The 27,987-nt window shown below is 41.2% G+C and overlaps 1 protein-coding gene across 1 annotated transcript; it reads left to right on the top strand.

Moving 5' to 3' along the window:
* The first annotated feature begins 51 nt into the window (after positions 1-51).
* On the top strand, positions 52-27,405 carry MPZL3 (myelin protein zero like 3). The gene is made up of 6 exons (XM_033205899.1): positions 52-1,028; positions 13,413-13,579; positions 16,821-17,031; positions 18,486-18,651; positions 20,574-20,637; positions 24,188-27,405. Exons 1-6 carry the CDS (start codon positions 956-958, stop codon positions 24,212-24,214), a joined length of 708 nt encoding a protein of 235 aa, XP_033061790.1. The 5' UTR covers positions 52-955; the 3' UTR covers positions 24,215-27,405.
* Positions 27,406-27,987: the final 582 nt, after the last annotated feature.

Genomic DNA, 27,987 nt, shown 5'->3' with positions numbered 1-27,987 from the left:
ATACAGATTTCCACAGAATTTTCACATTGCTTTGGATAGCTGGGAATTGGGCATAACAATACTACTTAGTTTGAGCGTTCTTTCAAAGAAAAGTATCAAAGATTATATTTAGTACTTTGCATTACATTTTTAATAGGGAAAACTACTGGCTTTCAAGTCTAGTAAAGGAATGAAAACTGAAAAATGGAAACTTATTCTTTCCCAAAGCGAAAGCATACTTTTATTCTCCTCCTGCTTTCATTGACACGTGGCTGTTTCCAGGGAAGAGGCTTACTGATTATGACAGCAGTGTACTTATTGTACCATCTCTTTTTCAGAAGTATGTGACGCTATCTCACTTCAAGTACTGTGATAACATAACTTTCTTACTTTTCCAACCAAAGACACACAAATCCCAGTTCTCCTTTTCCTCTAATACAGACTGTAATGATTTGATCATCATTGCCACTGCCAAAAGTAATTTAATAAACCCCTAATTTTGGATGCTGTGATAGCTACCCTAAAAAGGACAACAACCAATGAGGCTTGTGGCACATATCACTACAAGCGCCTAATATATATTTATCTATGCTGTATGGTCTCCCAGGTGTTTCTGAACTCTACATTTACGGGAGTGTATTCTGAGAACCTTCAACTAAATCTCGAGACGTAAAAAACGATGTCTGATATGCAGAGCATCAAAATTATTTAGTTCTGCAGAATTCCACAAAAACAAACTTGTAAATATTTAAAGTCTGTAGCCTACTTCATTTTCAAGCAATTAGCTCCCGCCTGAAAGTTAATGAATCGCTGGTCAGTGAAACCAGGTGTGGTTCTGGAAAGAAGCCAGGTTCCTATGGTAACTTCGGATCGCCATTTGTCTCTCGGCCCCCTGACCTGACGTCACTTCCGGCGTTACCTGTGTCGTTACTGGGAGCTGTAAACAAGGTGTGCAAGCATCTGGAGAGCTGCCGGGATGCAGCAGAGCGGAGCAGCAGGAGGCCGTGGCTACGCTCTCTTCCCTCTGCTGGGCGTCCTGTTCTTCCAGGGTGAGTGCTCCGGCCGGCTACGCTCCACTTCCGGCTTGAGGGGTTAGGGAAGATGGTCGCTTTTCCGGTTCCGGGTGGGGAGGGTCTCCGAAAAGCCCCGGCATAGCTCTGGGAGGCAAGGAGGGAGCGGGACGTTGGGACGATGTCATCACCACACCGTTGAGGGTAGTTGGTATTTTGTCAGTCCTTGTCTGAGCCTTGGGAGCTTTTCCACCTTGCGTGACCTGTCATTGTAGTTTGGTGATGGCATACTTGATGGAACCACAAAGCGCTCTGGCTTTGGGAGCACCTGGTGTTATTTTGTGATGAGGTTGACTGCTGTGGTTTGGGCGCTGTATACCCTGATTAGAAAAATGACAGTTCTAGCATTCAGTAGTTTGTCCCAGTAGTTTTGGGAAACAAAATCATGACAGTTGGTAATTTTATTTTTGTAGGTGATTATTGTGGTCTGTAAAATGAAATTTTTGTTAGTCACAGAAGAGATGTGATGTGATTCATTATAGAGAAACATATTGATGAAAATCAACTACTTTAGCATTTTAATAACTTTTTTAATACAAGAAAGAGCATTTAATTCTGTTAAAATTTAATCTATTAAGTAGTATCAGAAGTAGAGTATTCACACTGACATTCACATCTTAAAATTTAGGTGAGTTTTGCTTTCATATAATTTTCAAATTGCATAAATGTCAGTTCAACGTAATTACCTTATGTATGTGTGTCTTCCTGGGAAATAAAATATTGGTATATCTAGCATTAGAGTGAATTGCTAGCTTTATAAAATTTCCTTGAGGGTAATGGGGATTTCTGAAAGATATTTAATATTATATAAATATAAATAATGTAAAGACTTCAGGTGTCCTAAATCTTAGCAGATAAGGCTGGAAAGTTTTTATTTTAACTGGTGACTAATATTCATGTTGCCAGCACACCCCGTGATCCCTCCCAGCTGCCTGTGTCATCATAAGTCTCCAGTTTTTTTAGCTAAATTACTTTGCCATGTGGTATTTAGGCTGGCCTACTGTCACTCCTAATACACCCAATCCACTCTCTCTCTCTATCTTTCACACACACACACACACACACACACACACACAAGAAATACTCAAATATTGTCTTATTGAGAAAAAAAATCTAGAAATGGTGTTTTCTTAAATCTAATGTCATTTTGCTTTGAAGAGCATGTGTCAAGTCCAGCAGATCATATAATTCAATGAAACATTAAAAGTTGATTTTACAATGTCTGTGTACTTGTGGAATAGATATTTTGCCTTTTAAAAAATAACTGGTGGTAGGGTGTATGGCTCTTGCCTGTAATCTCAGCACTTTGGGAGACTGAGGCAGCTGGATCACCTGATGTCAGGAGTTCAAGACCAGCCTGACCAACATGGTGAAACTCCGTCTCTACTAAAAAATACAAAAAAAAATTAGCTAGGCATGGTGGCGGGCGCCTGTAATCCCAGCTACTCGGGAGGCCGAGACAGGAGAATCGCTTGAACCCAGGAGGCAGAGGTTGCAGTGAGCTGAGATCTCACCATTGCACTCTAGCCTGGGCGACAAGAGTGAAACTCCGTCTCAAAAAACAAAAACAAAAAAGAAACAACTGGTTTATCATATTATTCACATGCCATACAATTTACTCTCTTAAGGGGCATAATTGAATGGTTTTTAGTATATTCACAGTTATGCAATCATTACTATGATCAATTTTAGAACATTTTCATCACCCCAAAGAGAAACCTGATACCCATTAACAATCACATCTCATTCCCCATTTCTCTTTGCCGCTGGCAACCACCAGTCTATTTTTTTGTGTCTATTGATTTGCCTATTCTGGACATTTCATATAAATAGAATAATGTCTGTAATCCCAGCACTTTGGGAGGGCAAGGTGTGTGGATCATTTGAGGTCAGAAGTTTGAGACCAGCCTGGCCAACATGGTAAAACCCCATCTCTACCAAAAAAAAAAAAAAATTAGCTGAGTGTGGTGGCATGCCCCTGTTATCCCAGTTCTTGGGAGGCTGAAGCAGAAGAATCACTTGAACGTGGGAGGTGGGAGTTGCAGTGATCTGGGATTGCACCACTGCACTCCAGCGTAAGTGATGGAGTGAGACCCTACCTTAAAAAAATAAATAAATAAATAAAGTAAATGGAATTACACAATGTGTGCTTTTGGTGACTGGCTTTTTTCACTTTGCATGTTTTCAAGGTTCATCCATTTGTTTGGTCTTTTAATCTTATGTGGTTGGCCGGGCTCGGTGGCTCAAGCCTGTAATCCCAGCACTTTGGGAGGCCGAGACGGGTGGATCACGAGGTCAGGAGATCGAGACCATCCTGGCTAACACGGTAAAACCCCGTCTCTACGTAAAATACAAAAAACTAGCGGGGCGAGGTGGTGGGCGCCTGTAGTCCCAGCTACTCCGGAGGCTGAGGCAGGAGAATGGTGTAAACCCGGGAGGCGGAGCTTGCAGTGAGCTGAGATCCAGCCACTGCACTCCAGCCTGGGCGACAGAGCCAGACTCCGTCTCAAAAAAAAAAAAAAAAAAAAAAACTTATGTGGTAGAGTTGGTGACTGGCTTTTTTCATTTTGCTTGTTTTCAAGGTTCATCCATGTGTTTGGTCTTTTAAATCTTATGTGGTAGAGTTTGGTTTCATGTCAGTGTTTATTTGCCTTTTGTTTTCAAAAATAAGGCCACTTAAATTATTAGATTATTTGAATTCTCCTTAAGTTATAAGTCTGGTCCTGCTATATCAGTTATCTAAGTATTTAGAAATGGTAGACTAGGGGACCTAGGGTTCTTAAACTTTTCTCTTTTTTACTTAAGTGTGCAATATGAATGAAATATCAGTAGATTTATATTTTAGAAAATGGGGCATACAAGATTGGGGGCTTTATTGACACATTTAATTCTTTCATGTGTAAAATTACTTATGTTAAAATATGATTTTCTTATTTTTCCCCCAGACTAAACAGTTTTTGTTAATTATTATGAATATTTCTATAGTTGGCTGTTTTTACCTGGCAAGAATGCTTTTCTGCTCAGATGAAGAGGTAAGGGCATTAGGCCTGGGATGGACATTTCTGAGTGAATTAATGTGGGATTGGTATTTTTTTTTTTATGAGTAGAAGAGACAAACTATCTTACATCCATTGGTTTTAAATCACTTTTTAATTTCAGTATAATATATGTAGAGAAAAGTACATGTCATAAGTGTATACAGCTCAATGAATTTTCAGAAACTGAACACACATGGGTAACTAGCACCCAAATCAGGATATATAGAATGTTTCTTGCATTCCAAAAGCCTTCTTTTGTACTTCTTTCCTGTCATTATCCTTTCTCCCCAAAAAGGAGTCAACACCCTGATGTCTAACAGTATAGAATAGTTTAGTTCATCCATGGACGCAGTGAGCTGAGATCACCCCACTGCACTCCAGCCTGGGTGACAGAGTGAGACTCTGTCTCAAAAAACAAACAAACAAAAAACTGAAAATATCAGTCTGTAAAGATTGATCTTGAGCCTAAACTTTTAGATGTTTTCTGTCCTTTGAACAAATGCTTCTGTATCTTAAACTTGGAAAGACACTGGGAAAGTAAACACTCTTAAAAGGCACTTTTCTTTCAACAGTCCACTTATAAAGTTTGCTTTATCTACCAGTACGGGGGAAAAAAAGAATAAAGTTGGTTTTATTCCATTTAAAGTAGTTTTGATATTTCTTTGCTCCATACCAAAGTCTTCCTTCCCCAAAATAAACAAGTGAATTAGAACCAAAAAAAATCAAGAAAAAGAAGAAAGGTAATAATTTCTTCTAGTTCTCAGAGTTTTATGTAGGACTGTACAAAATTATCATCATTTGGAGTTGATTTTTTTTTCACCAGCCCTGAATTTTAGTTCATCCATGGATAAACTATTACTTTTCTTATTTTTCTTTAACTATACAATTAAGACCCCACATATCCAGTATTTAGATTTCAACAAAGTGACTTTAAATGTTGATAACTTTGTGGCAAAATCATGCTCATAAATATGGAGTTCAGATATATTAACAAGGAAAAAATTGGTAGGTAGGTGGGTTTATTGATGGTGTACTTACTATAATTTAGCAAACAAAATTTGGTTTAGTAACCAAAATTTACTATAGTAACCAGAATGTGTAATTTTAACGCTTATTTTGTAATAATTTTTGTTTTATAAAAAGGAAAGTACGCTGGGCGCGGTGGCTCATGCCTGTAATCCCAGCACTTTGGCAGGCCGAGGCGGGCGGATCACGAGGTCAGGAGTTCGAGACCATCCTGGCCAATATGGTGAAACCCTGTCTCTACTAAAAATACAGAAGAATCATTTGAACCCGGGAGGTGGATGATGCAGTGAGCCAGGATTGCGCCACTGCACTCCAGCCTGGGTGACAGAGTGAGACTCTGTCTCAAAAAAAAAAAAAAAAAAAAAAAGAAAACCGTTGTTTGTTTGGTCTAGTTGAATAAATATGACTAGACATCCATAGTACGCTAGGCTCTGTTTTGATGGGCTCAGGATCTACTGGAGAAGACATAAGTCAATAGATGATTTTGGAGTCTGATACTAAGAAATAAATGCATTAGAAACCATGAGGATGGAGAAGAGATGCTTTGATCTGGCATGAGAATAAAGGAAAGGTTTCCTGGAGGTGAAGTTAAATCTTGAAAGAGGAATAAGTTTGTTAGAGATAGGGAGTGAAGAAAATTTTAGACGTAGAGAGGAGCATAAACAAGGCATGGAGGACTGGGCATGGTGGCTCATGACTGTAATCTTGGCACTTTGCGAGGCCAAGATGGGAGGATCACTTGAGCCCAGGAATTCAAGATCAGCCTGGGCAACATAGCGAGACCCCATCTCAAAAAAACAAAAAATAAACAACGCGGGCATGGGGTGGAGGGCATTAAATAACTTTCAAAGCAGGTTTTCTGAAACTCACTTTGATTGGATTAACTTAGATCACATATTGACCCAAAACCTATCTTTGTGATTGGGATGATATGATTGGGGTATATTAATACTTAATTGGCTCTTTAGAGCCAATTAAATATTAATACATCTCTTCCTATGTCAGCATTAGGGACTTAACATGTATAGCTTGAAATTGACCATGATAGGAGTGTTTGCACCACAGAAATTGTCCAACCCTATGTATCTGGCGCTTTTTATTTTTTGTAAAAATGTTTTGCTGTTTACCAGTACACCACTAGATGTAATGATTGGTTTAAGTAAATCCGAGTCAGCCTCAGCTGGCAGTAAAGTCAGTTACTGTTTACTTTTAGTTTTCTCCCCTCCCGCCAGACTCATTCTCTGCTCTACTCTACTCTTTGGAAAGCTGACTGTATAGAGTACATCATTCAGGCTCTCTTCCTCTGGTTTGCAGTTAGATTTGGCCAATGGGAGGCTTTGGCAGGAGATTGGAGGGCAGGAGAGAGAAGATCAGGATATTTATTTCCTGCTCCCTCCCTCTCTTGGTGCCATGATCCACAGTGCTTGTATCCGTCTAACAACAGCCACTGTCAGGTAGCCCACAGCTCCCACTCTTATCAGGATCTAGTAACACCATTTCCTCCCTTTGCCCTTCAGACCTGGGGATGGTAAAGGCTTTGTGCTGTTGTCAGCTTCCTTAACCTTGGGAAAAGTCCCTTCGAAAAGTGACCTAGGCTGAGCATGGTGGCTCATGCCTGTAATCCCAACACTTTGGGAGGTTGAGGTGGGAGGATTGTCTGAGCTCAGGAGTTTGAGTCCAGCCCAGGCAACCATGGCGAAACCCCGTCTCTACCAAAAATACAAAAAATTAGCCAGGTGTGGTGGCACACCTGTGGTCTCAGCTATTTGGGAGGCTGAAGTGGGGGATCACTTGAACCTGGGAGGCAGAGGTTGCAATGAACTGAGATGTCACCACTGCACTGTAGCCTGGGCAATAGAGTGAGACCCTGTCTTGAAAAAAAAAAAGAAAAGAAAAGAAAAAAGAAAAGTGGCCCATACACTTTTCACAACCTCAACTGATTGTGCCTTCCGTTTCCTGCCTGGATCCTGACAGATAGTGTCATCTTCCTCCTAGCTCATAGGCTCTAATAGGCTATGTGGGAAAAGGTAGGTATCAAAAAAAAAAAAAAAAAAAAAAGGGATATTATTAGGAGATCAGGGGAAATGGATGTTGAGCTGGCAACAAACAAATGTTTACGACATTCGATTTGAGGTCATGTGGTGGTGATATTCAAGAGAGTATATCCGGTAACACTTGAACACTCAGAGGCAGGTCATGGCTAGTAATATAGATTGGGAAATCATTATCCTATTAGTGGTTGTTAAATCTACAAGTGAATAGGATTGTCCAAGGAGAATATGTTGAATGACTATATATTCAGGCTAGATCTCTAAGGAACACCAGTGTTTAAAGGATGGATAAGAAAATAACAGCCTTAGATATTTGATACATACTGTCAGAGATGTGGGGAGACAGAGAGTGAGTGAGTACCTGTGTGTGTGTATGTGTAACACAATCAGTGGTGGAGTTGGTTGGAGGGAAACTAAAGAGATTCTGATTTTAAATTGTAATCCATGTCTCTTTGTTCTAAACCAAGGGTTGACAAACATTTTCTGTAAAGGGCCAGAGAGTATTTTAGACTTTGTGGGCTACATGGTCTCTGGTGGCAACTATTCAATTCTGCAAAAAATGCAGCCACAGATAAATACATCAACAAATGAACATGGCTGTGTTCTAATAAAAGCTTATTTTAAAAGACATTGTAAATTTTTTTAGCTGTTAATAATTGATTTAGGCCAATCTGGTCACACCCAGAGCTGGCAGTCAGGTCAGTTGCTGGTTATTTTTAGTTTGTTCCGTTTCTACTAGATCCATTTGCTTCCATTTAGCTCATGGGCCATAATTTGCTGACCTTTGCCCTAAACCAACCACTCCCTTGACATTATCCCTTGGGTATCTCAGAGGCACCTTAAATGCATCCAGAATCAAACTCCTGTTCCCCTGCCAAGCCTAGTACTTTTCTAGTCTTCCCTTCTCAGTGAATGGCATCAGGAAGTCAGAAACCTGGGAGTCATCCTTCATATCTCCCTTTCCCTAATATTCCACAGCCATACTTAGTTCAAACTTCCCTTCTTTCTTACTTGACTACCATAGTAACCTCCTCAATAATTTCCCCATATTCACTCATTCACAATTTTTTTTTTCTTTAAGAGACGAAGTCTCGCTCTATCACCCAGGCTGGAGTGCAGTGGTGTGATCTCGGCTCAGTGCAACCTCCACCTCCCACCACCACGCCTAGCTAATTTTTGCATTTTTAGTAGAGACGGGGTTTCACCATGTTGGCCGGGCTGGTCTCGAACTCTTGACCTCAGGTGATCCACCTGCCTGGGCCTCCCAACGTGCTCAATTTCCCCATATTCACTCATTCACAATTTTTTTTTCTTAAGAGACGAAGTCTCGCTCTATCACCCAGGCTGGAGTGCAGTGGTGTGATCTCGGCTCAGTGCAACCTCCACCTCCCACCACCACGCCTAGCTAATTTTTGCATTTTTAGTAGAGACGGGGTTTCACCATGTTGGCCGGGCTGGTCTCGAACTCTTGACCTCAGGTGATCCACCTGCCTGGGCCTCCCAACGTGCTCAATTTCCCCATATTCACTCTTGATTCCTTGTAAGTAAGTGTCTTCTCTAAAGTGATCTTTTAAGAACGCAAATTTCATCAGGTCTCTTCTTGTTCAGTCCCACAGTTAAGTACTTTCCATGGCTTCCTATTACTCTAAGGATAAGGACCCAAATCTCTAAGGTCCTCCCCGGTCTGGTTTTTGTTTACTTCCCAACCACATCTCATTCTCTTTTCTCTCCCTTTCGTATTTTTTGTGTTGCAGTCACACTCCTTTTCAGCCCCTTGACTGACTAAGCTCCTTCCTGGTGAAGGACCTTTGCATGTGCTGTGTCCTCTGCCTGGAATGCCCTCCCTCTCCTCATCTTGTTACCTCTTCCTTCAGATCTTAGCTCAAGAGTAACTTTCAGGGAAGCTTTCATTAACCACTCTCCTCTCCCCCAACATAACAGGGGCCGTACCTGTAGCCACTTTCTTTTCCCTTCCTTTATAGTAGTTATCCGAGTTTGTAATTATGCATTTGTCTTCATGATTAGTTAATGAATGTATCAAACTTCTACTGTGTTTCAAGTATACAAGGGAGTGTATTTATTTTGCTTGCATTTAATTCCAAACCCAGAGGGTGGCACAGAACAAATGCTCAGTAAATGTATGTTTGAAGAATGAGTGAATGAATGAGATAATTGACATGCAAGCTTTGGGATAGAGAAGTTCATTAGTCACTGGTAGAGGATCCAGTAAAATAAGGATAGAAAAGTGTTTACTGTAGTTTTTATCCCTCGGATTTTACAATTTAAAGATATATGATGCCTTTTACCACAAGTGGTAGTGGAGTTCAGTTGTACCATAAAGTCCATAAGTGAATGGGAAGGAGGAAATGGAGACCTCAAGTATAGGCCACTCTTTCACAAACTTGGCTTAGAAGGGAGAGAAAGGGCAGTAGTTGGTAACTAGAGTAATATTACAGTGTTAAGGAAAGATTTTTAAAAATTGCTATTTGTTTTTTAAGGATGGGAGAAACCTGTGTATTTAGAGGCTGAAGGGGAGGGGTTGAAGGCAGTAGAAAGGGTTTTTTCTTTTTTTTTTTTTTTTTTTGAGACAGAGTCTTGCTCAGTCACCCAGGCTGGAGTGCAGTGGTGTGATCTCATCTCACTGCAATCTCTGCCTCCCAGTTTCAAGCGATTCTCCTGCCTCAGCTTCCTGAGTAGCTGGGACTACAAGCGTGTGCCACCATGCCCGGCTAATTTCTTTTGTATTTTTAGTAGAGACAGGGTTTCGCTGTGTTGCCCAGGCTGCTCTTGAACTCCTGGCCTCATATGATCCGCCTGCCTCGGCCTCCCAAAGTGCTGGGATTATAGGTGTGAACCAGTATGCCCGGCCTAAAGAGGGTTTTTCTGCTAAAGCAGGGAATAGAGGGGATGAATCCAGGCAGAGCAGAGGATCTGGCCTTGCGTCGGAAAAGGGACACCACATCCTTTCAGTTGGAAGTAAGGATGGGAGCAGATGCAGGAATGTGTGCCTGGGCCGTTTATATGGCCTCAAGTTTCATGACGATGTAAGAGGTAACATTTTCTCCTGAGAATGAGGGGTTTGGAGGTTGCATGGAGGACTGAGGAAGAATGACAAGGGCTTGAGGAATCATGGAATGGGAAGCTAACCAAGGCCAGTTAAAGGTTTGCCAGGCCTCGTTGAGGACTCAGCTGTGGGTGACATTAACACATTTCTTATGGTAATTGTCCAGTTGTGTGATTTTTCTTGTTTAGGGTATACTAGCCCAGTCTAGTTGTGGTCATCTAGAGCTGAGCTTTTCCTGAAAGGGTGCAATGGAAAGATAGGAGTGTAGGGGAGTTAAGAGTATTGAATGTACTATAAATAAGGTGATAGGAATAAAGTGGGTGATTTATAAGCATGCTTTGTTCCTATACTAGAATTTCTGGTGACCTGTCTGCCTGTTTCTCTCAGTGTCTCTCTGCCTGCTCCCCTCACTCTGAATTTTTGCCCTGAAGGTGCTAACATTTGATAGAGGAATAGCCTTTGTAACTAGGTGCAATCGATGGCATCTGTGCCTGTGCAGGATTATGTACCTAGTGTTAGGAGGAGAAAGGGCGATGAACCGCATCAGGGAATTTGGGAAGGCACCACAAAGGGTGCTGATATTTGAGCTGGAATTTGAAGGTGTGTGAATGTTGGGGATGTGGTGTGGTGGGGAACAACCCAGGCAGGATTGTTAGAGGTGGGGAGAGCCTTTCAGACAGAGAGCTGTTGAAAGACAGGCTCAGTGACTTGAAAGGACACAGTACATGTGGGAAATGGCAGGACATTCAAGTAATGATGAAGGGATTGGGAAAGTAGATGGGATGCAGTGACAGAAGTGTGGGGCTAGATTGCCACTGTTTGAATTTTATTTTGTAGCCCAATAGGAAATTATTGAACGTTTTTGAATATGTGTGGTGTTCATTTTAATAATAATAGCTAACATTTATTAAAGTTTTTATTCCAGATGCTGTGCCAAGCATTTCATGTTGTGAAATGAACAACATGATCAAAATAAAAAGTTATCTTTTTTGATTATGGTCGCTCTTCAGAGTGATCCAGTGAAGGAGATCTTGTTATTATTCCCATTTACTGAGTGAAGACATTGAAGCTTGAACTGGTTAGGTAACCGAGATCAAGGTCTCATAACCAGAAAGTAGCTGAGCTAGAACTCAAGTACAGGTCTGGCTAATTCTAAATCTCTATTTTAAATCTCTATACTATACTTACGTTTTAGGATAAAGGAATAGACATGGGAAGAGTATACATTGTCCATTCATTTCCATCTCCCAGTTTTTAGAGTTAGATCTTGAGTGATGAATAAGGATTTTCTTACAGTGATGGGTCAGGATTGCAGGCCTAAGAGAGTGGGGACTGAGGGATAAAAGCTTTCCAGCAGAGGGACAGCGTTTGCAAAGGCACAGAAGGCAGGACAGGTTTAGCATGGCAAAGTCAGAAAGGGTGCCATAGGCATACCAGAAGTAATCTTCGTCTTTGGGATGGGTCATATTCTTACGAGTTCTTATTAGTGGGTTCAGTTTTGGTCTCCTCCTTTCAAAAGGAATGTCAACAGACTGGATTGTCTAGAGAGGAGCAAGAAAAATGACTCAAAGCTGGCAGAAGTAAAGGCAGTGGAACTGATGACTCATAACTGTGACAGGAAAGGTTGAGAGTGTGTGGGCAGGACTGAAGAGGTGGCAATAATGACAGTGACACTGTCTAACACGCACTGAGCACTTACTCTGGTTTGAGTAGGCTTCTTTTTTTTTTTTTTTTGAGACGGAGTCTGGCTCTGTCGCCCAGGCTGGAGTGCAGTGGCCGGATCTCGGCTCACTGCAAGCTCCGCCTCCTGGGTTCACGCCATTCTCCTGCCTCAGCCTCCCCAGTAGCTGGGACTACAGGCGCCCACCACCTCGCCCAGCTAGTTTTTTGTATTTTTCGTAGGGACGGGGTTTCACCGTGTTAGCCAGGATGGTCTCGATCTCCTGACCTCATGATCCGCCCGCCTCGGCCTCCCAAAGTGCTGGGATTACAGGCTTGAGCCACCGCGCCCGCCATAGTGTGTTATGTGTTTTAACTCTTTTAATCCTCCCAGTGGCCTTCTGAGGTAAGTACTATTATCACCATTCCCATGACGGTGAGGAGACTGAAGCAGTACGGTAACTTGCTAAGGTTGCAGACCCAGCAGGTAACAGTGCCGGGATTTGAACCCAGACCCTCTGGCGTAGGAGCCGTGACCTGCGTGCTCAATCACTACACCGTTCTGTCTGTACTGTACTGCTGATTTTCAGGACAGCGTGTGGGTTTGCACTCTTCTGAAATCTTGCTGCTCTGTTTGTCTTGGCCACCAGAAGATTCATGGCTTCTCGAGGTAGATAAGGAAGCAGGAAGAACAAAGTACTGGCAATGTAATTTCCTAAAATATGGCTCTGTAGGGAAAGATAAGATTTTGTTCTCTGAAAGCAGAAGGAACTGGTTAGAATAAAGTGCCAGCCCTTTTCAGGGAGATAAAGTGTCAGATTTGGGTACATGAGTGGTTTTGGAAAAAATAAGTCTCTAGTGGGTTTTAAAATGATACTTTATTTTCACTTGCTAGAATGCGTTCACCTATTCTGTTTTCTTCCCCATGATTTACTTTTAATGGATGTGTGATTCCTCAGCCAGCTTTAAGAAAAAGGGAAAAACTAGATAGTACCTTGGAGGCAGTTTCAGAAAATTATTCGAAATAAATGTTCCCATTCTTACTTCCAGTTCTCATTTTGCTGTTGATGAGGCAATGGTAGCTTCATGATGCAACCATGCTATACTTGGAGTAAGTCCCTTAGACCACAAAAACTGCCATATTCCCAGTGTGTGTGTGTGTGTGTGTGTCTGCGGGGGATGGAAGGGGATGGGTGATGTTGCCTTTTAGCCAGTCATGGGCAGACCCATTGTTTGTAGTTAACTGAACCACAAGCCTGTATCTGGGAAAATGCTGGTGTGACCAGATTTTAAATTTTTACACAAGCCTTCAGTTATGATTTCAGATTAGAAAATGATTGAAAAATACTATCTTTGATTAATGCAACTATCAATTCCTTATCCCTTGTGGGCTTGCCTGAGAAGATATTTATTCATATTTATTGCCCTGGCTTTTTGATGAGGGCTCTAAAAATAATTATTCACTCACATCTGTCTATTCCACCCACATGAATGCATTTTAAGTGTTTGGGTTTGCTTTGATTAGGTGTTTATATCGTCCTTTCCTTGGAGATTCACACAGATGCCCATGTCCGAGGTTATGTTGGAGAAAAGATCAAGTTGAAATGCACTTTCAAGTCAACTTCAGATGTCACTGACAAGCTTACCATAGACTGGACATATCGCCCTCCCAGCAGCAGCCGCACAGTATCAGTAAGTGTGTACTTTTTTGGAACGTTCCTTTGGTCAACGGTTTTGGAATTGTTTTACTGCAAATCACAGGCATGCCTGAGGCCATCTCATCTCAGAGTAGAAGATGGGCTTCTACTTTAATAGAGATAGATGAACTTTTATCCTATATGACATTCATTTGGTCACATAGGGCCCCGTGTAAGAATTCTGTAAGTAAGCTGCAGGAAAAAAACTGTCAGAAACTCAGAGGAAATGTGGTTTAATTTTTTTTCCTCTTTGTTGTTTCTTTTTGCATTATTTCATAGCTTCATTTTCAGATTTAATGTACTAAGAAGGGTACCTTCAGGACAATTGAATAGAAAAATTCTATAGGTCCAGTCACAGACGTCCTTTCTCTTAAGGCTGCTCATTTTCTGTCATATTAAGTTGTCTCAGTGGGTGTATCTCTTTGCATATTTGTGCTTTGTGGATTTATCTTGACACTTTTTTTCCAGTGTATAAACATCTGCATTGATTTATATGGCTGCCTTTGAAGGAAATGGTGGCACCTCGTGTTGGTGACAGATGTTGGTGACAGATGGTCTTGCAATATTGGAAGCAATAAACCTTCGTCACACATATAAAACACATTTATGGTCCAAGTTGCATTGTAGGTGTCTAATTGAAGATTAAAATGCTATAAAATTTTTTTCTCTTTAAGCTTCCAGCAGTATCCTTAGCTCAGGATAGGTGTTATTCAAGAATGTGAATGTCATAGCTGTATGGAAGATTGTATTTTTTTAAGTATTGTTAATTTATTTATCCTGTTTCCTTCACTGGAAAAATGTCCTCTTTGACTTTGTGTAAATAAGCTTTGCATTCTGTGTTAGGAGCCATTGTAGAATGCCACATAGCTTGAGGCTAGGTAGGTGACTCCAGTGAAAGAAGCTAGGCTGTATTCATGCTCCCCTCCCACTTTTTTTTCAGACTTGAAATAGTTCACTTGATTCCGAGTGATCAGGAAACTGTGGCTGGCCTTATTTGGCTCTGCCTCCTTGGTCAAAAGTAGGACAGAGCAAGCAATGGGGAACTTCCTGGGTGAGAAACAGCAGCTCTCTTCTAGTGCTGCCCTCTGCGAGACTGGTCAGAAAATCAGCAAACTCATACAAGTTGGAATTAAAGTTACATAACATGATGTTGCAGTCATGGAATTAGTCAAGATTGTGTCAGATTAATCAATAAGCAAGGATATGAGTTTCATGATCTTAACATTGAATTTACGAGCTAGACTAATCTTGGGGATATACAATGGGCCGTGTTTTGTCAATAAGGAGTTCCAAACTCTTTTACACTGATGCTGATAATTAGTAGGGATTCTTTACCTCCCCCTTTGAAATGTTCAACACAGTTATTATTTCTCATTATCTGTCTTTATCACTAAACGTAAGTTCCATGAGAGTAGGAACTATGCCTGTGTGGCTCCCACCGTATCCTTTTGCTTAACAATGCCTAGCACATTAGAAATCAGCACCAAATATTTGTTGAATAAATGCATGAACAAATGAACAAATAAGTGAGTCAGCATCTTTTCTGGGAAGTTGCCTTTCAAAATTGGGCAATTCAGTGGTTGTAAATACCCAGGTTCCTAAATGGGAAGGTACCAAGTAATAAAGAAAGAAGAAAGCCTGTATTTTGCATAAGCCATATTGCATAAGTCATATTGTATTGTAATACCTGCCTGGCCTGCCCCAGGTATAATTAGGCTTTTGGTGATGAAGTGTCTAATCAAGGCTTTTGATAAGTGTCTGATAATTAGACTTTTGGCGATGAAATGTCTGATCAAGTCCTAGGCAGCATTGTTTTAATTCAACATATATTCATTGAGTACTTATCACGTATTAGACTTAGGGATTATATTAATTGTCAAGGTAGATAACTTGAGAGAGGCTGAATTATATTACACCCTCCTCCTTTGAGAATAGGCAAAAATCTCCCTTTTGTCACCTACTAGTTGTATACCTTAGAGCAACTTACTTAGTCTTTTGTTTGGCTTTGTTTTGTTTCTTTCTTTCCTTTTTTTTGTTTTTGAGGCGGAGTCTAGCTCCATTGCCCAGGCTGGAGTGCAATGGCATAATCTTGGCTCACTGCAATCTCTGCCTCCTGGGTTCAAGCAATTTTCGTGTCTCAGCCTCCCAAGCAGCTGGGATTACAGGTGTATGCCACCACACTCGGCTAATTTTTGTATTTTTAGTAGAGATGGGGTTTCGCCATGTTGGCCAGGCTGGTCCTGAACTCCTGAGCTCAAGTGATGCGCTCACCTCGGCCTCCCAAAGTGCTGGAATTACAGGCGTGAGCCACCATGCCCAGCCTGTTTCCCTTTTTATACGTTTGGGATAATTATACCTGCCTCATGTAGTTCAATGTAGTTATGAGGCTCAAGTGAGTAAATGTGTGGAAATTATTGGCAAACTGTAGAGTGCTATTCAAATATGAGACGCTACTTTAGAACCAAGTTTCCCAACTTTGGCACTGTTGACATTTTGAGCCAGATAATTCTTTATTGTGGGTGCTGTCCTGCGCATTATAGGATGTTTACTAGCATCCCTGGCTTCTACCCACTAGATGCCAGTAGCATCTCCCCAGTTGTGACAATCGAAAATGTCTTCTGGCCGGGCGCGGTGGCTCAAGCCTGTAATCCCAGCACTTTGGGAGGCCGAGACGGGCGGATCACGAGGTCAGGAGATCGAGACCATCCTGACTAACACGGTGAAACCCCGTCTCTACTAAAAAATACAAAAAACTAGCCGGGCGAGGTGGTGGGCGCCTGTAGTCCCAGCTACTCGGGAGGCTGAGGCAGGAGAATGGCGTAAACCCGGAGGCGGAGCTTGCAGTGAGCTGAGATCCGGCCACTGCACTCCAGCCTGGGCGACAGAGCGAGACTCCGTCTCAAAAAAAAAAAAAAAAAAAAAAGAAAATGTCTTCAGATATTGCAATATCTCTTGGAGGGTGAAATTGCCTCTGGTTGAGAACTATTACTTTAGGGTTCCAGGGAGAATTTAGAAGCGATTCAAGGATTAGGATCCCAGAAGTCTCTCATCGGGCCTTTTTCTGATCAGTTTTGTTAACCTATAGGATGGAGGTTAAAAAAGCATAAAAAGTTGCCCAACTGAAAAAAAACACAACACACCATTATACAGTTGTATTTTATTTTGGACCTACTGAGGTTTATATTTTCATTGCATTTTCCAAGTTAACTTTTTCTCTCGTGGTGTTGCTTTCTTAGATATTTCATTATCAGTCTTTCCAGTACCCAACCACAGCAGGCACATTTCAGGATCGGATTTCCTGGGTTGGAAATGTATACAAAGGGGATGCATCTATAAGTATAAGCAACCCTACCATAAAGGACAATGGGACATTCAGCTGTGCTGTGAAGAATCCCCCAGATGTGCACCATAATATTCCCATGACAGAGCTAACAGTCACAGAAAGGGGTAAGCTCATTGCCACCAACCTTCTTCTGCAGTGCTCTGTGACCGCGGTGGTGCTTTCTGGAGAGCTCGATGATAAACAAAGCTGTCTATCTTTGTAAGCCAGTTGGGTCATTAAATCATTGAGTCAAAGTAATTTTTCTGCCATCCCAATATGTATGTTGGGGTGAATTTTTAATCTTTATTTTAAAAACTGAATTTTCTCTTCAGATGTTGTCATAGTTTCTCCATTACCCTTTTTAAAAATTTTAAAACCAAAGTTCTTATAGAAAACCCCTGAGCAAATATAGGGTTGTTATCTCTGTGAAATGGAAGTATTCCAGTTTTCCTAGCATGTTCATATTCCCAGTTATGAGATAGTGTTCTTGCCTGTGTCTTGAAAGGGTACCCCCCAACCATGAGAGGTAGTGCTTTTCTTTTACGTTGCAAAGAACAGTAGTTTCCCTTTACCGTGAAACAGGAGGAGAGTAGATTAAGTACTGATTTTTTTTTTCTATGTTATTCCCTGATGACGATTAAGTGGTCATTCTAGTCCTTAACTGGATTTGAGCCAAAGATTTAGAGGCACATTATGGGTCATTATAGATTCGTCATCATTTCTCAAGTCTTTTTCAAGTTTCTCTCCCTCCCTTTTTCCCTCCTTCTCTCCCTCCCTTCCTTCCTTCCTTCTTCCTTCCCAACTTCCCTTCTTTTCTCCTTCCCTTCCTCTCTCCCTCTCTCATTTCTTCCTTCTCTTTCCCTTTCTTGCTTTCTGTCTCTCTCACTTTCTTACTTCTTTTCTTTTAAAGGTAATAACTTGTAGGTTTCAAAGATGAGTGCATTCGTACTCCTGGCAGAAGAAGAAAATGGTACAGTTTTGCTGGAAGGCAGTTTGGTAGTATGAATCAGGTGCCTTAAAAGTTTAGGCCCTTTGATCTAGTAATTCCATTGTAAATTTCATCTTAAGGAATTAGAGCTAAAGATGAAGATTTATGTACAAGCCTGGCCATCCGAATGTGACTTATAGATTCTAAGAATTTGAAACAACTTGAATGTCCAGCATTGGAGGATTAGTTCTATAAATTATTCAATATGATAGAATGCTATGCAGCCATTACACATCACATCTGGAAGGAATTGTTAATTATTTATCATATAATAAGTTTAAAAAGGAGGTTAAAAACAATATGTAATTTATGATCCATACTTAAAAATATATATGCCCCCATGCACCCCATACCCAGTACCCCTAGAAGAAGATTAAATGGGTAGATACCAAAGTCTTCTTCCTAGGAGTGGGATCGTGGGTACATTTTTATTCTTCATTGTACTTTTGTGTATTTTCTACCTTTTACACAATGATTCGTTACTTTTGTAATCAGAACAAATATAAGAGCAAAAGTAGAACCTAGTTGCTCATGTCACAGGAGGCATATTTGCATGTCCCTGTCTTTTACCTTCTCTTTCTCCACCTCTAGGTTTTGGCACCATGCTTTCCTCTGTGGCCCTTCTTTCCATCCTTGTCTTTGTGCCCTCAGCCGTGGTGGTTGCTCTGCTGCTGGTGAGAATGGGGAGGAAGGCTACTGGGCTGAAGAAAAGGAGCAGGTCTGGCTATAAGAAGTCGTCTATTGAGGTTTCAGATGAGTAAGTCCAGCAGGAGCCCTGGGCAGCAAGCCTGTTTCCTCCTTAGCGTCCTACCCAGACCCTCACATCCACACCTTCCTTTCTTCTGGACCGAGTTTAGTTCTGCTGGTGAACTTTCTTTTCAAAGAGAATAGTTCTGCTAAGGGCTGCCAAAAGGAAGGTTGAAAGTGAAGTATGTGAATATTAATTTGGAGAGAGATGGGGGAGTTGATATATGGTCCTGGTCTTCTGCTTTGGAAATCAGATTGTACAGTGCCATGGTCTGAATAAATTCTGAAGTTGATGTTTCATTCTTTCAATTCCAGGTCAATTATTTTTCCTTCTGCTTGTATTTGGCACTGAGCTGATGATGTTTCCTGATAGAGAATGCCTGAGCAATGAGAGAGGCTTTAAGAATAGCTGTGGAGGGCAAAAGCAATTTGAATAAGCAAGATCTATTCTTGGTCAGCATATGTTCTGAAGTGAGGGGCTACATGGATTGTGGTTATCAAAAAGATTTATTAAACATTATTCTGCCAGTGAGCAGGCATAATCTAGTATATTCCCTAAAAATAAATGTAGTGAAAGGAAATCAAAACAAAAATCTACATAAAACTCCTGTTCTCCATCATCTATGTCAGGGGAGGGGAGTCTTACATTGAGAAGGTCCAGAATTCTCTCTCTCTCTCTCTCTCTGTGTGTGTGTGTCTGTGTGTGTGTGTGTGTGTGCATTTATTCAATAATAAGAGAGCATCCTGTGCCCTTTCCAAGGAATCTGTGACTCTAAAAAGGCAAAGAACTCTTGGTAAAAATGCTAATGTCTATTTCTAAGCATGGTATCCAAAACCCCTTATGATTTTACTCTAAGTCACATTGTTTCCTGACATCTCCCCATGTCCCAGCTGCCATGAACTTATTTATTTGTCCTAACATACTATACTTAGGTCAAATATTTTTCCTAACTCTTTCTCATCCTCTAAGACCCCGCCTTTTGTCTTGCTGGTAATGCCCTCCTTCCTTCTCTTGTTTGCCTGGAAACTCACTCTTATCCTCCAAGACCCAGCTGAAATAGCCCCTTCTCTTGAGTTTCCCTGAGTCCTCAGGGAACAATTCCTGTTCCTCAGGGAACTCCTCGCTCTTTGCTGCTGCAGCAGTTTGACCTTAACTCTATTAAAACCCTTATCACACTGCATTATAACATATTTGTTAAGTTGTAACAGGTCTTTCACCCCCATCATGAGCTCTTTACAGCCCCAAGTTTTATTTATCTTTTTACCTCTAGGCTAGCACAATGTTGAGACTTTGTCAGTGCTCGCTACACTTCTGAATGAGTGATTATTTATTGAGCAGTTATTATGTGCCAGGCACTATGGTATGTGTTTCACATGTATTTATTTTTTATTTACTCCTAACAACTATGCTTTAAGGGTGGGTGGTGATATGTGCATTTTTTTGTTTGTTTGTTTTTTGAGATGGGAGTGTCACTCACTCTATCGCCCAGGCTGGAGTACAGTGGTGTAATCTCGGCTCACTGCAACCTCCGCCTTCTGGATTCAAGTGATTCCCCACCTTAGCCTCCTGAGTAAGTGGAATTACAGGTGTGTGCCACAATGCCCAGCTAATTTTTGTGTTTTTAGTAGAGATGGGGTTTCGTCATGTTGGCCAGGCTGGTCTCGAGCTCCTGACTTCAGCTGATCCACCCACCTCATCCTCCCAAAGTGCTGGGATTACAGGCATGAACCACTGTGCCTGGCCAATATGTGCATTTTATAGATGAGGAAACAGGCTTCTGGGGCTTAAATAATTTGCCCAGTCACCCAGCTAGTGAGTGGAAGAGCTGGAATCTAAAACCAGACCTGTCTCATTTCAACACCTGTACTTTTAACTGCTCTACTCTATTGAGCATAGTGGTGATTCAGATGTGGTTTGTCCTCTTTTTACAGCACTGATCAGGAGAAGGAAGATGCATGCATGGCGAGGCTCTGTGTCCGTTGCGCTGAGTGCCTGGTAAGTGCATGCCATTCCTTCTGCTTACTGCTGATGTCCCACTTTCCTGCTTACCTAACAGGATCCATCCTATGCCCTCAGACGCAGCAGAGGATATGCAATTAGGTCCAAGCAAGATATGAGCCAGCATCTTCCCCCAAAGCATTTTGGAGTCAGGGGACCCCTACCAATTCTAACTATGATTTGTTTCATGTCTCATGGGCAGAAAGTGGTGGTCTTAGGTTAGGGAAGGGGGCCACGTAGAGTAGTTTCTACTGACTGACAGAAAATCCCGAAACAGGAGTGTCCTGTGCCACTGAATTCATACTAGGAGACTTCGACTGGCTGGACCCAACCCTGAATTTAACTTTCCCACCGAGCCGTAGTATTTTTCAGGGAGTTAGGGAGATATAACCTTTTAGGTAACTTGATGTCTTTTATCAATAAGAAATAGCACCCCGGAAGGCCCAAGTTTTGATTTTAATGTCAAAAGGCTGTCATCCCTCCTGCTTTGAGTACTCGCTGTGACTAATGACAGAATCAGAGAGTCCAGTTAGGAGGCTGGGGTGGGTGTCCTAGGATCCTAGCAGGAGGGAAGACTCTCTGATGTGGTGCAGTTGAAAACAGGTCATAAAGAACTTCTGATCCCATATGATACATACCTGTCATTGCCTCCTGTTTACTTATTGCCAGGCTTACACTTGGCTTGATGACTAATTGCAGTGTTTTTTATTTCTGTTTGTCTCATGCACTTAAGTATCAAAGGGACAATGAGAGAAAGGTTGGTATTGCCAGTGCAGAGGACCTAATACCAACCTTTGGAGGCTCGGATATTTTTGAGAACACAAAATAAGTTAATGTTCATATGGTTATTATCCACATTTCAGATATTAATCCATTCAACAGTGATTTGTTGAGCATCTGTCACATGCCATGTGTACTGTTCTAGGTGCTTAGGAACCAGCAGTGAACAAAACTGATAAAAATTCTTACCCTCTGAGAACTGAATGTTCTTTGCCTGGAAAACTTTCTCATCCTCTAAGACTCTGTTGAATTGGGGTACAAATACTCACAAAGTTTTAAAAAATAAGTAAAATATATAGTATATGAGATAGTACTTAATGATATGGAGAAAAAAAGCAGAAAAGGGGGATGGGATGGCTGGATAGGGAGTGTGGCATTAAATAGGTTAGGGACAACCTCAGTGAGAAGATATTCGAGCAAACACCTGAGAGAAGCAAGCCATATGGCTATTGTGGAGGAGCGTTTCAGGCAGAAGAAATGACAGGTACAAAAGCTCTGAGGAGGGGCCATGACTGGCATGTTCTTGGAGTAACAAGAGGGCAGTATGGCAGGAATGAAGACAGCAAGGCAAAGAATAGTATTTGTTGACATCAGAGAAGTAACGCAGCAGCTACATCTTACAGAACCTTGTAGATGATTGTAATGACCTGGACTTCTACTCCATGAAATGGAATCCATTGGAGGGTTTGGGAAGAGAAGCACTATCAACTGATGTCTATTTTAAAAGTATTACTCTGGCTTTTGTGTTGAGAATGGGTGGTAATGAACAATGACAGAATCAGAGAGTCCAATTAGGAGGCATTTGCATTAATCCAGGTAGCTGAAGATGCTGGTAGTTTGAACCAGGGTGGTGGTGGTGGAGGTGGTGAGGAGTGGTTGTATTCTGATTATAGTTTGAAGGTAAAGCCAGAAGGATTTACTGCTTTTGTGTTTATACATGAAAAAATGAGAGGACTCAAGGATAGTTCCAAGATTCTTGACTTGAGCAACTGGTAGAATGGAGTTACCATTTGCTAATATGTGGAAGTCTGTGGGTGAATCAGATTTTAGGAGGAAGATCAGAAGTTGGGTTTGGACATATTAAGTTTGAAATACTTACTAAACTTCCAAGTGGATATGTGGAGTAGGCAGTTGTGGGTGTGGAGTTCAGAAGAGAGGTCTGGACTGAAGATAGAAATTTAGGAGCCATTAGCAGATAGAGACTGATAGAGACATTTCCTCCAGGGAAATGAATGTAGATAGGGAAGGGGTCAGAGGAGGGAGCCTGGGCCCTCCAAGATTTCTAGTATGGGAAGATGAAGAGGACTTATTAGTAAAGAGGCTAAGAAAGAGTGACTAGTGAGGTAGGAAGAAAATCAGGAGATTTTGGTATCCTGGGAATCAAGTGAAGAAGTATTTTAGGAAATAGTGATCTAGAGAGTGATCAACTGTATCGTTTGCTGTGGAGTCAGGTGAAGTAAAATGAGAACTGATAATTGATTATTGGATGATTTTGGAATATGGAAGTCATTGGTGACCTTGGCGAAAGGAGCTTCAGTGGAATATTGGGAATGAAAACCTGTCTGAGGTGGGGGTCAAGAAAGATTGCAGAAAGATGCATTGGGACAGTGGCTATAAACAACTCTTTCAAGGAGTTTTGCTGTGAAGGGATGCAGAGAGACAGGCAATATGTGGAGGGCAGTGTCATGGGTGGCTTTTCTTTTTAAGATGGGAGAAATTGAGCACATTTGTATGCAGATGGGAATTATGTAGTAGAGAAGGAAAAATTGATGCTGCAAGAGAGAGAGGAGAGGATTGCTGGGGTAATGCCAGGATCTAGTGCGTAAGTGGAGATGTTCACCTTACATAAAGTAAGACAGGGAGAGTGTATAAGAACAATAGGGAAGGCCAAATAGATGGGTCCAGATGTAGATGAGTGGCCACATGTGATAGAGCTTGTGGAAATTCCCTACTGATTGCTTCTCTAGTCCCAGTGATGGGAGAAAGCAAGGCCGTCAGCTGAGAATGATGGGAAGAGGAGGTGTTAGAAGTTTGGGGAAAGAGAGAAGGGTATGAAATAGTCATCAAAGAGAATGAATAGACTAGAGAAATGTGGTATACCAGATAGTGCTAATGGCCCACTTGAAGTTAGAAGTAATGAATATGAGTATGAATAATAATAATGGTAACAGGAGCTAGTCTTGAATGAGTGCTTACGAAGTGCCAGGCAGTGCTAAGTAATTTACATGTATTGCCTCATTCAATTCTCATTAACAGTTCTATGAGGTGTATTTTTATTATCCCCATTTTACAGATGAGGAAACTGAGGCTTAGAAAAGTTAATAACTTCATCCAAGGTCACACGGCCAGCCAGCAAGAGGTAGAAATAAGTGGTAGACTGACACCTAGTCTAAATTCCTAACCACAATTTTGCACATTTCTGCAAGAGAGTGGGGAGAGGATCGCTGGGGTGATTCCACCAATGCTTGTTTTGCTAAGAAACGGTGCTGTAGACAGGCATCCTTTCTTGTGTGTTGAGGTTTTAAAAAATATTCACCAAGGGAAAGGAAACCACTAGGGCTTCAAAGCAGAAATTTGCCCAATAGACACCAATTATGTTGAGGTCCTGTGAAGCTCCATGCGGGAATTTAGGTGTATTGAGTCAGTGGCATTTCACTTGTGATTGTCTCCCCAAGCCAGGTTCCATCTGGAGGATCCTAACATGTGGTCTTTGCCTAAATTCCAACTCTGGAATTGTGTTTCACACCTACTGTTTTTCTCCCTCCAGGATTCAGACTATGAAGAGACATATTGATGAAAGTCTGTATGACATAAGAAGAGTCACCTAATAACAGGAAACATCCCATTCCACTGGCAGCTAATGCCTGTCAGAGAAGTGGAGCTGGCCTAGACCATAGTGACAGACAATCCTGGAGATCATCAGTAAAGACTTTAGGAACCACTTATTTATTGAAGAAATGTTCTTGTATTTATAAACTGTTCAAGAACTCTCATAAGAGACTCACGACTCCACTTTCAATAAATTATGCTGTAATTGAATGAAGAAATTATTTTCCTGAGCAAAAAGATACTGTTTGATTTGTCTTTGCTCTGGAATGTATTACATGTTTTCTTCCAACTGTTTAAAGGAGAATCCTGAGTGTTTGCCACACTGCTGATGCCAAAATAATTTTTTAAATGAAGTGGAGCTTATGATTTCCTGACGTGTCACCAGACAAAATGTTTGCTTGGGATAGGTGTTCTTTGTTTTTTGCTCCATGTACACTTTCAGCTGTGAGTTAGTATAGGGCATATACTCATTGGTTTAATCACCTCAACCTCAGTTGTGTTTGGATAATTTAGGGTGTATAGCCTTAGTTTCCTTAGAGTTTTGGTAGGATCAAGTCATTGGTTTGCTTTGACTGGGTTTTTAAAGTATTAAATACAATGTCATCAATTTACAGTTAAGGAAAGGAATCATGAAGTAGAAAAATTATTTTATTTAGTCTTGCTGGTACAATTTGGGCCAAGGAGTCTTTATTATTTTCTTTCTTTCTTTTTTTTTTTTTTTTTTTTAAGGCAGAGTCTCACTCTGTCGCCAGGCTGGAGTACAATGGTGTGATCTTGGCTCACTGCAACCTCTGCCTCCTGGGTTCAAGCGATTCTCATGCCTCAGCCTCCCGAGTAGCTGGGATTACAGGCATGCGCCACCACACCCAGCTAATTTTTGTATTTTTAGTAGAGACGGGGTTTCACCATTTTGGCCAGGATGGTGTCAATCCCCTGACCTCATGATCCGCCCGCCTCGGCCTCCCAAAGTGTTGGGATTACAGGCATGAGCCACTGTGCCTGGCCTGTTGTTTTATTTTCTTGTGACTACAACTTTTCTTCTTGACGTTTCAGGTCGGAGGCAAGAAAAACTCTTTACAGGTTTTTAGTGGGGGCTTACGGAGTATTTCAGGAGTTCTTTGCAATTAAATAATCTTTTCACGTGTATTGTCTTTCAAAAACTTTGTTGATTTCTAAAATGCACCAACTATGAGTAGCTATGGTATTTGCAAGCGGTTTTTACAAAACATTTGAGATGAGGAAGTGAGATTGCGCATAACACACTTATCCTTTCTGTTTCTCAGTGCCTTGCAGCAGGTTACTCCATTCTGCTACAACTTGTTTCAGATGTTAATTTATGTAGGATTTTTTATAAGCCAGTAAGGCATATGTATGGCATATCAGTGAAGAGGGATAGTGCATATATGAATAGTCCTCTGTAATAGCGATTGGATTTATTTCTCAATGATGAGAGACAAAAATTATCCCCTCGCCTGTCTCTATTCTTTCAATAGGTTGATCCCTTAGCATGGTTTTTCATTAGCTGGTCAGGAAGTTTCCATATTACAGCACTTTAGGCTGTATATGTTAGTTTAAAAATCATTTTTTTCTATCTCAATTTCTTTCTTTTTTTTTTTTGCAAAGACCTAATTTTAAAAATTTGGGTTGTTAGATCTGTATCGTAGATTTGGCATGGCCTCTTCTGTTAACCTAGTCCACAGATTAGTGAATCTGGTTGGTTGAAGGACATTGTGATTTGACTGTGTTCATGCGAGGAAGTAGAAGAGGCAAAGACAGGACCGGCAGTTTACATTTCCACTGGTTAAACCCCATGGTACTTTGGGGGGCTGCTTGTTAACTTATGTGGTTATCTGAGGCCAGTCTAACGTGACCATTTCTGACACCTCAACAGAGAGAGGAAAGCAACTTGAACAATGACAGTAAATAATTTGGGCTCTCAGAGATTTGAAGATAGAGACCTAATTGTGAGGGGGAATATTTTGTCGGTCCTCATTTCTCCGCGAAAGAGGTGGTGTTACAGGAACCCACTGAAAGCCACATCCCATTAAATGAGGAACCAGTTTTGGTTCCTTCTTGTAATGTCCTTGCAGGTGTGTTGTGAAGATTAATGCAGGGTGCTATGTTTGTAGATTGACACCTAGTCTAAACTTGAGGTAATTGGTGCTCTGTGAATACTCAGTCATGTTATTTTGTAGCCTTAATCATGATTTGAACTAGTCCCTTCCTTTTTAAATGACTGGATGGTGTCCTTCGTGGTAAGGGGAGTACATTGATAATTTAGTTTACTTCATGGGTTTGTGGTCACATCCCAGTCATCAGCTGCTATCATTTTCCTTCTTCATCCCTTATGTTGAGATTTGGGTTACAGATTTTTATTCTTTGAGGGATCACGAAGTAGTGTACAGACACCTGCCTTCTTTAAGGATGAAAGGACGATAAAGTGTTTTTTTGTTTGTTTGTTTACTTGTTTGTTTCATCTATTGTTTGAGTAACTTCTAAGGTGCTATTCTCTCTCTCTTTTTGCTACCCCATGAGCTCTTGTCACAGCCATGGAAACCAGCCTTATTTAGAAAGGGAACTTAGTTCAGAAGGGGTTAAAAGCCTTCCAGAGTTTTTCTTTAGCTGCTGAAGTTTTTACTCGTGGTTACATGACCTTAAGTTTTATGCATTAGGCTCTTAATTCTATTACAAAATGTGAACTTAACAATTGCTTTGTGTTTTCCATGTGACTTGTTACTTCAGGCTACTTGGGGAACATCTTAGTCCTCTATAGCTCCTGAACCCAGCACTGGTGCTTCAAGAGAGAAGGTAGCACGTCTTTGTTCAAAACAAAACAAAACACCACTTCTGGAGGCCATATCCTGAATATGAATGTTCTACTAAGTCACTCAGTTATGGTTCTAAAGGGAAACCATAAGAAGACCCACAAGGAGTGGACCAAGACTATTATTTAATTGTACAACTTGAGACTTTACTGCCTGAAGAGGCAGCTCCATTCCTTTGACTCCATTGTTGGGCTGTTAACTGCTGCACGTCATTGACTTTTTTTGTTTTTTTGTAGGAGGGTAGGCGCTGTTGGGCCATATGCACAGATATTGTAACTCTTGGTGTCTTTACTGAATCATAGTCAATAAACTTCTTTGCACCCTTTGGCTACCTTTTGGTGTGTGCATATCTACATATAAGGTGGGAATTGTCGTGTGAAAAAGATGGCGGTTTGTGGTGTTAAAAGAGAAACTTCAGCTGAATTAAATTTAAAAGAGTTGAATTGAGCACAGAATGATTCATGAATCAGCAGTCTCGTGAGCCAGAGTAGGCCCAGAGACTCCAGGGCAGCCACGTGGTGGAAGATTTATGGACAGCAAAAGGAAAGTGATGTACTGAAAACAGAAGTGAGGTACAGAAACAGTTGGATTGGTTACAGCTCAGTGTTTGCCTTATTTGAACAGTTTGAATCATTGGTCATCTTTGATTGGCCAAACTCAGTGATTGGCACAAGAGTAGACTATAGTCTGTGTACTATTCCATTTAGGTTATAGTTCATGATGTACAGAGAAACCTTTAGACCACACTTAAGATATGTAAGGAGGCAGCTTAGGCTGAACTTGATTTAACGGTGGTTTTCAGCATTGTGCAACCAGTCATGTCTGAGCTGTACCCCCGCAAGAACCTGCAGAGATTCCGTGGTATGCTGGAACCAGCTCACATAGCAAGAGCTAATTACAGGCTGAGTATCCC

The sequence above is a fragment of the Trachypithecus francoisi genome, unplaced genomic scaffold (assembly GCF_009764315.1).
Source record: "Trachypithecus francoisi isolate TF-2019V2 unplaced genomic scaffold, Tfra_2.0 Lachesis_group8, whole genome shotgun sequence".
In the NCBI taxonomy this organism is placed as follows: domain Eukaryota; kingdom Metazoa; phylum Chordata; class Mammalia; order Primates; family Cercopithecidae; genus Trachypithecus; species Trachypithecus francoisi.
This window is presented reverse-complemented; position numbering and strand designations above follow the sequence as displayed.

Excerpts from the sequence above, each read along its gene's own strand:
- MPZL3 (XM_033205899.1), top strand. The coding sequence starts at position 956 with ATGCAGCAGAGCGGAGCAGCAGGAGGCCGTGGCTACGCTCTCTTCCCT. Across the intron at positions 1,029-13,412 it reads GGGCGTCCTGTTCTTCCAGG|GTGTTTATATCGTCCTTTCC; the intron begins GTGAGTGCTCCG and ends TGCTTTGATTAG. Across the intron at positions 18,652-20,573 it reads TCTATTGAGGTTTCAGATGA|CACTGATCAGGAGAAGGAAG; the intron begins GTAAGTCCAGCA and ends CTCTTTTTACAG.